The sequence below is a fragment of the Crocuta crocuta genome, unplaced genomic scaffold (assembly GCF_008692635.1).
Source record: "Crocuta crocuta isolate KB4526 unplaced genomic scaffold, BGI_CrCroc_1.0 scaffold367, whole genome shotgun sequence".
NCBI classification, from domain to species: Eukaryota; Metazoa; Chordata; class Mammalia; order Carnivora; family Hyaenidae; genus Crocuta; species Crocuta crocuta.
Window position 1 is genome coordinate 1,130,428 of NW_027527936.1, and position 11,823 is coordinate 1,142,250.

Below are 11,823 nucleotides of genomic sequence, written 5' to 3' on the forward strand. Positions count from 1 at the left end.
CCCCCCCGCCCCTCTCGGCCCCCAGCTGTGTACCAGCTACCCACTCGCCCTGCGTCTGTCCTGTGTGCTCTTTCCCTCCGTCTCTGCTTCTCGGCTTCATCTCCCTTTTGCATCTGTGTCTCGAGGTTTCTGTCCCTCCTTGGGTGTGTTGACCTCAGCTTGACTGTCTCCCCCCCAGGACTTCCTCTAGAGCGGCACTTTTCAAGCTTTTCAAACCACGGGTCACAACACTTTGAAGGCAACTTAGTGAAATCAATTTAGTGGGTCACGCTCAGCATTTAAAGAAAAAAAGAATAGAAAATAGCGGAGGGCATCCCCGGTAGGAAGGATAAATAATGTTTATGAAACCTACATTTCAGTTGCGTGCGCCCACGCCCGTGTGTGCTGGTTTCTGATGTAAAATGTATCTATTATAGTGGTTCTTGGTTAAGCAAGTTTGAAAGCCCCTGCCCTGCTGGCTATATTGGCTCTGCCTTGTCAAGAGTGGGCCAGGGTACCCTGAACCCTTTAGCCATGGCCCAGCCATGCATCTAGCCCCCAAGCTTCTTGGCGTGGAGTCCTGGCCTAGACTCGGTCTCCTGCCTGCGGGCTCTAGCTCCAGGGAGCCCCCTTCATTCCCAGGCCTTCCAGACTCACCTCCTCTCCTCTCTGGTGGATGCACCTACCCACAGCCTCCTTTGTGTTCCTTGGTAAAACCAGACTCAGCTGGGTCCCCCTCTCCTCCCCAGAGAGTCTGAGCCCTCTCCCCACATCCTCTGTGTACATGCTGCCTCTCCCCTCCAAGTGACCGGCTTCTGGAACACATCGCCCAGGCTGACATGTGACCCAGCTCAGCTCTCCTTGGCCACCCCCCAGAGCCCTCACGGCCAGCATGCCCCGCACCTGCTCCTCCTCCCGTGTCCCCGTTTCAGGCAGGGACACCACCATCCACCCTGTTGCCTAAGCCATGGGCGTCAATCTGGACTCAGACGCCTTGAAGTCCCTTTGTGTCCTGAATTGCTCCAAAGCTGGCAGCTCCCTGCTGAAGCCCGGCCCTGGGTCTGGTCCTCTTGCCCAAGACTCTGCCCTTCCAGGGCGTTCTCCACATAGGCTGGCAGAACCGTGATGCTAACACAGAGGAAACCACAGGGCCCCTTCCTCACCACCCCAACTGCTCATCGCCTGATCTCTGCCAGGGAGTCAGGGCTCTTAGAGCCCCTCCTCCCCCTGCCCACCAGTCTCCCTGGCAAGGCCAATCTCTTTCCCTGTCCTATATGCCACCCCACCTCCTGGGGGGTGGGGTGGGGGTGGGAATTGACCCCTTATCTTCACATTCTGTTCCGGCTACTTTGAATGGAATCTCAGCCACATGCCTCCGTGTCTGTCTGTGTCCAAAGAGCCTCCCTTCATCCCTCTCGTGCCTTGGGGGTGGAGAGTATCACTCCCAAAACTTGTCCTCTGATGTCCCCAGCTGAGATCCCCCTTCTCATCGTCCCAGATGATGAGAGGTCTCTCCATTCCTTGACGCAGCCCTGGTCTCCCCATAACTGTGTGTCCTGTCTCCCACCCCAGACCAGGGCTCCTGAGACCTGGATTGGATCTGATGCCCCTTTGGGTGCTTGGGGTCCAGCACAGTGGCACTAACAAGCATTTGTGGAGCGAATGCAAAAATGTCTTCCCCCAAGCCATCTTGATCTCCAGTGTTCACAGATGCCTACCCCGTGTCCAAGCTAGCAGAGAGAAGCCAGGCCCAGTTCCTGACCCCCGGGGCAGATACAGGCGCATTAAAATCAATCAGTCAATCAATCAATCAATCAATCAATCAAACAAACAAACAAAAAAAACTACCAGACCTATGCGGGCTGGGGGTGGAACGCCGGTGGGTTGGGAAGGAGGCTGGGAGACCCGCCCAGCAGAAGCTGTTTGCAGTGACCCAAGCAGAAGGTGTCCTCATGGTTATCAGGCAAATGGTTATCAAAGGGATGGAAAGGGGCCCCATCCCTTCCTGCTGAGACCGCCTCTCCCGACAGGATCCTGAAATTCCTGGTGGCCAAAAGGAAATTCAAGGAGACACTGCGACCTTACGACGTGAAGGACGTCATCGAGCAGTACTCGGCTGGGCACCTGGACATGCTGGGCCGGATCAAGAGCCTGCAGGCTCGGTGGGTGTGCCGGCTGTGAGGCCGTGGCCCCAGCACCCACGCGAGGACTGCTCGCGGGAGCCCCTCCGCTCACGCCCGAACAGAGCCCAGGGCGCCCCCTAGGGACCGCAAAGGGAGCTGGAGTTTGGGGCCTTGGGCAAGGCCTCCAGCTTGCAGCTTGCCACTGAGGCGGGAACCCCCACACCTGTTTTGAGCATGAAGAAGGACCCAGGGGCAGATCCTCTGTGTGAATCCTCCTGACCTGCACTCCTCAGGGGGCGTCTTTAGATGACTGTTTCCTGGTCCTCAAATAATAGGATTAAAGTAATCAGGGATCTCCCATCTTCCAGGGGAGAGGCAGATTGTCAGATTGTCCTCAATGTTACCCACCTCTTGCTTCTGGAACCCTCTGGCACCTCCTCTCTCCACCTAGCATATAGGAAGAATTCTTGCGCCAAGACCCTAATCACTTACACCTTTCCCTTCTCCTGTTGTGGGCTGCATTCTCACTCCCCATTCATTCATTTGTTCTGTTAAATGATCGTCAGGTTTTTGTTACTTGCCAGATAGTGGGGCTCTGGTGGAAAGCAAAATTCCCAGCCTACATGGAGCTTTCATTCTCGTGGAAGGAGAACAGATGATAAATAAGTGAAGCTAGGCAATATAAGATGATGATAAAGGCTAAGGAGAAAAATAAGGGTTAGGGTGTTGGGGATTGTAAGAAGCTAACATTTGAAAAAAAAGAATCAAGGTGGGGCAACCAGCCCTGTGGCTGTTTAAATAAAGAGTTTTCAGGGGCGCCTGGGTGGCTTAGTTGGTTAAGCGTCCGACTTTCGCTTAGGTCATGATCTCGCGGTTCGTGGGTTCGAGCCCCGCATCGGGCTCTGTGCTGACTGCCAGCTTGGAGCCTGGAGCCTGTTTCAGTCTGTGACTCCCTCTCTCTCTGGCCCTCCCCTGCTCACGCTGTCTCTCTCTTTCTCTCCTAGAAATAAATAAAACATTTAAAAAATTAAAAAAAAAATAAAGAGTTTTCAGAGAGAACAGCAAGAGCAAAGGCTTGGGCAGGTGTCTGGGGTATTGTTTTAGGAACAGGAAGGAGCCCAGCGTGTCTGTTCTGGCCCGAGAGAAGTAGGCAAGATTAGAAGGCCAATGGCACTTCTGTAGGGCACTGCAAGCACACTGTAGTTTAATTTTTAAAAATTTTTATTTTTGAGAGAGAGAGAGACAGAACATGAACAGGGGAGGGGCAGAGAGAAAGGGAGACACAGAATCCAAAGCAGGCTCCAGGCTCCAAGCTGTCAGCACAGAGCCTGATGCAGGACTCGAATCCATGAACTGGGAGATCATGACCTGAGCCAAAGTCGGACGCTCGACCGACTGAGCCACCCAGGCTCCCTTCAAACACCCTGTAGTTGAAAGCCCTGTAGGCCACTGCAAACACCCTGGCCTTCATCCAGGGTGGGGGATGCAAGCCTTGGAGAGCTTTGAGCAAAGGACTGACAAGATCTGAGTTATATTTTAAAAGGAGCGCCCTAAGTGCTGTGCTGAGAATGACCTCCAAGGGAGCTAGGGTGGAAGCAGGGCGACCAGTAAGGAGGCTTCTTCAGATGTCCAGGCAAATGATGATGGGGACTTGGACCAGGGTGGCAGCAGTGGAAGTGGGGAGAAATATGCAGATTCCAGATATATTTTGAAGGTAGAGTTGACAGGGTTTTCTGGCGGGGTATAAGAGAATGAAAGAGTCAAGGCTGAAGCCAAGGTTTTTGGCTTGAGCAGAAGGAAAAAGCTGCTGTTTCTTGACATGGAGAAGGCAATACGTACAGCAGGTTTCACTCAGGAGAGCTGGGGGTGTTGGGTTATGATGCCCATCGGACATCTAAGTGGAGTATTGGCTGTTGTCAGCCAGAGGAGTGTGGACTTTCCAGGAGAGCTGTGGGCTGGAGATACAGATTTGGTATCACCAGTGCACAGAGGAATTGCAAATATGGAACCGAAGACATCGCTTAGTGAGAGTGAATAGAGAATAGAGGTCCCAGGAGTGAGCCTTGGGCCCTACAATGTTTTGTGGAGGGAAAGGAGGAGAAGTCGGTGAGGAGGGAGAACTGGGAGAAGGTGGTGTTTTCGACCCCAAACGAAGTGGAGGAGGAAGGGTGATCAGGTGTGTCTGAATGCTGCTAAAAGGTCGTTTAATGAGGCCTAAGACTTGATCATGGAGTTTAGCAACATGGAGGTCATTTGGATTTTGACAGCAGTAGTTTTGGTGAGATAGTGGGAATGAAAGCGTGACTGGAGGAGGTTTAGGAGAGAAAGGGAGGAGAGAAGTTGGAGAAGCGGACAGAGATGCCATTTTCAAGAATCATGCTGTAAAGGAGAGCAGAAAAATCAGGTGGGACCAGCTCCAGCCCTGTCCACCTTATAACCCACACCCTGGCTTGTGTCTCTGCCTCCTTTACCTGTTCTCCCACCAGGCAGTGGCTTTACTTGTCACGCTTGTGTGTGATGTCTTTGCTCGGCTAATCTGAAAACCCTTAAAGCAGGGGCCCGGGGCCCTGCATCCAGCTGTCTCCATTTGTCAGGGGCAAAAGGGCCCCCTCTCCCAGTGCAGGCTGTGTCTCCCCGTTCAGCAGGCAATCTAGATATTTTGAGGGAGGTGGCGTGTGACTGGGCGCTTTGACAGGTTACCTTCTTCCACAGGGTGGACCAGATCGTGGGCCGGGGGCCCGGGGACCGGAAGGCCCGAGAAAAGGGAGACAAGGGGCCCTCTGACACGGAGGCAGTTGATGAGATCAGTATGATGGGACGCGTGGTCAAGGTGGAGAAGCAGGTGAGTATGGGATGGAGTTTTCGCTCGTATGGCGGAGCCGGTCGTTGACCGCGAGGTCCAGCACAAGGGGAGGGTGCACTTAGCCGCAGTCTACAGCACCCTCCAGGGAGACCCCCAGTCCTGGGCCCCACGGATCCCCGCCCCACGGATAAGCACCGCCTCCCAGGAAGCCCGCCCACTCCTACCTGACGACCCCGATAAACCCCGCCTTCAAGTTGCTAAGGTCTCAGATAAACCCGTCTAAACGTCACCTGTTTCCATATAACCCCGCCTCAGTTGTCTGTCTCTAGCTCCCGGACTATTCCAACCAATCACAACTAAGTTTCCCTCCGGGAATAAACCCGCAGCTTCCCACCTTCGTCCCGCCCCNAGCACAAGCTGGACCTGCTGCTGGGCTTCTACTCGCGCTGCCTGCGCTCTGGCACGTCGGCCAGCCTGGGCACCGTGCAGGTGCCGCTCTTCGACCCCGACATCACCTCCGACTACCATAGCCCCGTGGACCACGAGGACATCTCCGTCTCCGCACAGACGCTCAGCATCTCCCGCTCGGTCAGCACCAACATGGACTGAGGGGCTTCTCAGGGGCGGGGCAGCACACGGCCAGCCCCTGGGCCTGGCGCTCGGACCCGCCCTCTGAGGCCTCCGGACTCCTCTCTTACTTGAACTTGCTCCCTTGTGGGGAGAGAGGCCACACGCAGTATTGAGCTGCCTGAGTGGGCGAGATACCGGCCGTGGGGGTGCCAGCGACCCGCCCCACCTCAGGAGCGTGAGATGCCGGGCCGCACGGAGGGCAGCAGCCGCAGCTGCCCCGCGGCCTTCGGGCCCCACCCAGTGCCCTGCCCGTTCCAGCCAGGCCCGACATGGCCCACCTGGCAGGCGCACCGGCCCGGGAGTGAGAGTGGGGCGCTGGGGTCCTGGGCCCTGACCCAGCTTCCAGCTATGCAAGGTGAGGTCTCTGGCCCGCCCTTCGGACAGAGCAGGGAAACGTTCCCGCCAAGTCCCCGCCCCACGTGGGGGTGGGCCCAAGGTGCCCATAGGTACCGACTAGCATAGGACCCTGCCACAAGGCAGTTGGGCACCATATATGCAAACTATGTTAAATATGCAACTTTGGGGACCCCCATGGGGTCCCTCTGCCCCTCCCTCCTTGGGAGATGGGCCTCCAGCAATAGCTGGTCTCAGGCTGCTTGGCCGTGATCCCCATCCCTGTTCTTTGGCTTATCACCCACTCCTCACCCCGCATGGGGCCTGTTTCTCCCTTGCCTCCCCCAAGGGCAGTGCTTGGGCCTTTCTTCCAGTTTGCAGTTACTCCCTCCCAGGGGCTCCTTCCTTCCACTGGGTGTCCACTTCCCTCCTTGGGTGCCCCCCCCCCCCGGCCACCTTTGACAGCACAAGTTTCTGTACTTGCCCCCAAACCTCTCATGGACAGTGCCCCATGGTCACACAAAGTTTCCCCAGACATGCAGAGAGTCTCACACTCACAGTGACCCACACAACCACATACCTTGGTGACATGAGCACACAGCCATTCAGCCTTTCTTGGGCCCCTGTGGCTCATGCCAGCGGACGGGCCTTGCAGGGTGAGGGAGCCCCCCATCTGGGGAGGGGAGGGACCCCGGGCCTCTCTAGGCCTCACCCCAGAGTCTTACCAGCTCCCCTTTCTCAAGATCTACTCACTGGTCCAGGAGCCCTACCTGCTGCTTCTGCTCCCAAGGGCCCTCCTTGGCGTCTGTACAGCACAACTCCAGCCCTGAGCCCTGGGGCCTGGACTGCACTAGAATGACCCCAGATCCTTCCCCAGGGTGGGTACCAGGCCCTTCCACCTAGGCTTGTCCCCTTCCTGGTCTCCCTCACTCCCTGTGAGAAGAATAATGCATTTCGCAGCTATTGGTCGGGCACCAGCTGTGCCCCTGGCCCTCACATGCACTGTTTGCCCTCGGTCCGCACCCCACTCTCCACTTCAGTGGGCAGCACCCCCCCACTGGCATAAGTCCTCCCCCATCCACTCCAGGCCCGCAGCACCTCTTTGGTATTCCCTCCCCCCCGCTCTTCTTTTGTGAAGCCAATGCAGGTAGCAGGAGGGGGACAAGTAGGGGACCAATGGTGACCCTCTGTGGGGTGCCAGGGGACAAGGGGCTCAGGCCCAGCCACCTGCATCTCATGACCGGGGACCTGCATGCACCAGCGCCTGGGCTGGGGTTGGCTCTTGCCCAGCCCCACGGTGCCCAGCCTCCGCCCCAACATACCCTCTGCATGTGACCATCATGCCCCGGGTGGAGCCTGTCCTGGCTCACCTCACCTGCACCGCACTGCCCCCAGACAGCCTCCCCCATCCCCTCAGAGACAGAGCTGTGGAGAGGGGCAGGAGAGCGGGATTACCCTCTGACCAAAGGAGACCTGGGATGAAGCCCTCTCTCCTTCCACGATCAAGGTTCCCCCACCAACCCTGTTCTCAGATATGCAAGTACCTCACTTTGTTAACTTATTAACTTATTGGTTTCATTAAAGTTTTCAGTAGGAGGTGGTTGCTTTTGGCTGTTCAGTGGCTGTGGTGGGGGCACCTCATCTGGGGGTGGGGATGAAGAAATTTGGATTAGTCAGCACCCTTTTGCTTTTAAACATGAATCGAACCCATGATAGTGTAAGGAAAAAAAAAAAAAGAAAATGGAACTTACTAACTCAGATAACTAAACTGTCCAGAGGATAGAATGGTTTTAGGCACAGCTAGATGTAGGTGCTTTAACATGTCAGGGATCTGTCTTCTGTCTCATCCTCCCTCCCAGGCAGGCTGCCCTTTCACGGTGACCCCTGGCACTTACAAATTTACTTTCTCTTGGCTTAGGGCCCCAGTGGAAAGTGAGTCCCAGTTTCCTAATTGTTTGTGTCAGTCAGGGTCCGATTAGGAAAAGAGAAACTACACTGGTTTTTTTCCCCTTTTTAATGTTTATTTATTTTGAGACAAACAGAGACAGAGCCAGAGCGTGAGTGGAGGAGGGACAGAAAGAGAGGGAGACAACAGAATCCGAGGCAGGCTCTAGGCTCTGAGCTGTCAGCACAGAGCCCGACGCGGGGCTCGAACCCACGAACCGCGAGATCATGACCTGAGCTGAAGTTGGACGCTCAACCGACTGAGCCACCCAGGCGCCCCAAAAATTCTCTTTGTTAAAACCTAGTGTAGGGGCACTTGGGTGGCTCAGTCGGTTGAGCGTCCAACTTCAGCTCAGGTCATGATCTCGCGGTTCGTGGGTTCGAGCCCCGCGTCGGGCTCTGTGCTGACAGCTAGCTCAGAGCCTGGAGCCTGCTTCACGTTCTCTGTCTCCCTCTCTCTCTGACCCTCCCCTGCTCGCGGCGTCTCTCTCTCAGAAATAAATAAAACATTAAAAAAAATTCAAAAAGAATTTTCAATAGGGAACAGATTACATTGATGCAGGTATGCTTGAACGAACAAAAAGAAGACTAAGATAACTGAAAGGAAATCCCTGCAGGAAGCAGCTACCTCTCCTAAGGCTGCAGGAATGGAGGGGAGAGGTTGGGGTTAGCAGAACCCACAGGCTTGACTGGGGGAGTCCTGTAGTGCTAGGGCTCAGAAATCTGAAGAGAGGCTGTTGTCTGGCTGGTGCTAGACACTGGAGGCTAGTGTCTGGCCACTGTTTCTTAGGGGAAACAGTGAAGCTTGTCTGGGAGTGCAGAAAACAGCTAAGGGCTGGCATCGACTATTGCTATTAGGCTGTTGCTGTTAGGGTTAGTGAGCAAAGGAAGAAGAAAGTCTCCACTCCTCCTGCCTTCCAGTCCTTCCCGAATACCCCTTATTGTCAAGGCCAGCTAACAAGGTAACGTAGTTTGTGGAGTCCCAGCCCCAGGAGCACAGAGCTGAGTATAGAAGGCTGTGTTTGGAACACTAAGACAATAGCTTCGTAACTGGTACAGCCCACCCTTTTGGGCACTTGGTACCCACACACATCAATCCACAAATACTTGAACCTCCATATAACAACAGTAGCTTCCATCTAATAACGTGAAACTGCCTTGCAAATGAAGACACTAACCCTCTCTCCCCAAATAGGAAGACACAAAGTCCCTCTGTCCAATAGGTTTCTCCATCTCCAGGAGTTAGTTGTTGAATCCGTATTTGATGATGTTAATTACTCCTCTAATTAAGTCACCTACAACTAAACAGTAAACTGTAAAGTTAGCAATCCTTCCAGTCCTTATATAAAATAATAGGGGAGAAGGAGGAGGAAGGCAAAAATTAAGTACTTAATATATGGTACACACACCAGGCACATGTGTATGCGCATATGCATACCTGCGAGCAACCTCCTTTGGGATCACACTGCCAGAGTTGATAGATATTTATTTGTTAATTGAGTGAATTGGGTCAATATGTGTGTGAGTGTGTATGTATTTGCAGTTCCCTTATATGTAATTGCTCTTAGCCAGGACATCAGCTAGTTGGGGTTCTTTACATGGTGGAGTGACCCCAAAAATCATCACTCCTGAATGGTCTGAATCTTCCGTGGTCCTGCGCAGTCTGGGGGTGCCATAGCTCTTTGCTAACTTTTACTATTGCCCGTGAAAGTACCAAGAGGGGCCCTGAAGGACCTTTGGGTTCTAGACGTAGTTCTCATTCTTTTTTTTTTTTTAATGTTTATTTTATTTTTGTGACAGAGACACACCATGAGTGGGGGAGGGACAGAGAGAGGGAGACACAGAATCTGAAGCAGGCTCCAGGCTCCGAGCTGTCAGCACACAGCTCGATGTGGGGCTCCAACTCGTCAACCGCGAGATCATGAACTGAGCTGAAGTTGGATGCTCAGCCGACTGAGCCACCCCGGCGCCCCGACATAGTTCTCATTCTTACTGGGTAGCAGTATCCCGATTTCCCTTTGGTGATGAGGACCAGTTGGGTAGGCAGCACAGTAACTTTTTTCTGTGCTTGCTGGTTTAGTGGCCTGAGAAATCCAAAATGACCAGTTAGAGGTTTCAAATTCCAGGTCAGTGAAAACTGTTTCTTCCCTCCCTTTGAGAATTAAGACCTCCAGCCTGGTGGAGCCCAACGCTGCGGGGACAAGAAGCAAACGCTTTGTGAGTGGGTGCAGTAGGCTGAATAATCACCACCCAAAGATATTGGATCCTAATCTCTGGAATCTGTGAATGTTACCTTATAAGGAAAAAGGATCTTTGTAGATGTGATTAAGTTAATGATCTTGACGTGGAGGAGATAATCTTGGATTATCCGGTGCGTCCTAAATCCAATTGTAAATGTCCTTTTAAGAGAGAGAGGCAGAGGGAAATCTCCCACACACAGAAGAGGAGGAGGCAATAAATTTTCTCCTAGAGGTTTAGAGGGAGCACAGCTCTGCTTGACACCTTGATTTAGGCACCTTGTGAAGCTGATGGTGAATTTCTGGCCTCCAGAACTGTGAGAGAATAAATTCTGATGTTTTAAGTGACCCAATTTATAGTAATTTGTTACGTTCACTACAAGAAACTAACACCGTGAGTTACTTGGTGTAATAGGACGAGAAGCTATTCTCACTACCTCCCACTGACGCCGGGGACTGTGTATTTTAGCGGCATTAATGAGGATAAGTCACTGTCCTCTCCATGATGGGAAGGATCCAGGGAATCAACCTGGCACCAGGTGGCTAGAGGAATCTAGCAGATTTGTGGTATATTGGGTATTCAACATTTGTCTCTCCTGATGGTAGATTGGGCATACTGTAGTGGCATTAAGCAGGCGAGCTTTGGGAGGGGATGAGTCCATATTGTTGAACCTGTAAATAGTCTCCCTTCTTGCCACCATGACCACATTGTGCAAGAGCATGTAGAGCAAGCACTGGAGGAGTTGCAGATCGAGGCCAACTGGTGTCCATGGGATGCACCATCTTGGCCATCTGATTATCAAGAGCTTTGTCTGCCATGGGATGCTCTTTGGTGAGATTTCACTTGGGATAGGAATATCTTTACACTCTGTGCCATTTCTGAAAGTCCATCTAAAGAAGTCCACCTCATCCCAAGTCCTCCTTGTCATCAATCCTCCAATTCTGTGCCTTCCAAGTCCCTGACCATGCAGCCAAACCATTAGCCACCACCCAGAAACCAGTGTTGATCCCGTACCAAATGTACTGAAGGGTGAGTAGGACTCAGTTTTAGGAACTGGGAGGTGGTAAATGTTCCAGCTAGAGAGTACAGCATGTGTAAAGGTCCAGAGGCACCAGGGAACATGGTACAAAGCAACAGAAAGAGATCCCTGTGGCTGGGCTCAGAGAGCAAAGGAGAGTGTGGTACAAGATGGGGCTTAAAAATTAGAGATCAAGGTCTTCAGGATTCCATAAATCATTCCAAAGAGATAGGACTTAACCATGAGGGGATTTGGGAGCCACCCAAAGATTTTGACCAGGGATGAAACCAGGATAGATTTCCACTTTTAGAAAGTTTTCTTCCTAGGTTGGACGATGGATTTGAGGGAGCAAGCCCAGCTGTTCCCAGTTTGGAGACTGCCGCGGTAATCCAAGCAGGAGATGTATTAGCCTAGACAAGTCCCACAGCATTTCACTAATTGAGTAAATGTCTACAGAGCACCTGCCGTATGTCAAGTCCTGGCTCAGCACAATACACAAGATGAACAGACGCAGGAGACCCGGGTCGGGCCCTGAGGTCATCCTGCCCCTGAGGGAAACAGATGCACATTTACCCAATGCACACGCCGCTCTTTATCTTCCGAGTTTGTCTGGCTCAGCAAGGAGTGTTTGCAGGTGGCTATGCAAGTCCCCAAACAGTCATCAAACATGGCCTCGAGAGCAGATATGATTTTAGCTTGGTGTGTCTTTATCTATTGCTGTGTAACAACCCACCTTAATAGCTTAAAACAATAAC

General features: G+C 52.9%; 1 protein-coding gene across 1 annotated transcript in view; it reads left to right on the forward strand.

The window, feature by feature from the left end:
- The window catches only part of KCNQ4 (potassium voltage-gated channel subfamily Q member 4), a 55,146-nt gene extending 47,693 nt beyond the window's left edge, over positions 1–7,453 (forward strand). The window contains exons 15-17 of the mRNA XM_077752172.1: positions 2,010–2,141; positions 4,815–4,951; positions 5,309–7,453. Of these exons, the coding sequence (XP_077608298.1) occupies positions 2,010–2,141; positions 4,815–4,951; positions 5,309–5,514 (475 nt within the window). The 3' untranslated portion in view covers positions 5,515–7,453. The remainder of the gene's footprint in view (positions 1–2,009; positions 2,142–4,814; positions 4,952–5,308) is intronic.
- The last annotated feature ends 4,370 nt before the right edge of the window (positions 7,454–11,823 follow it).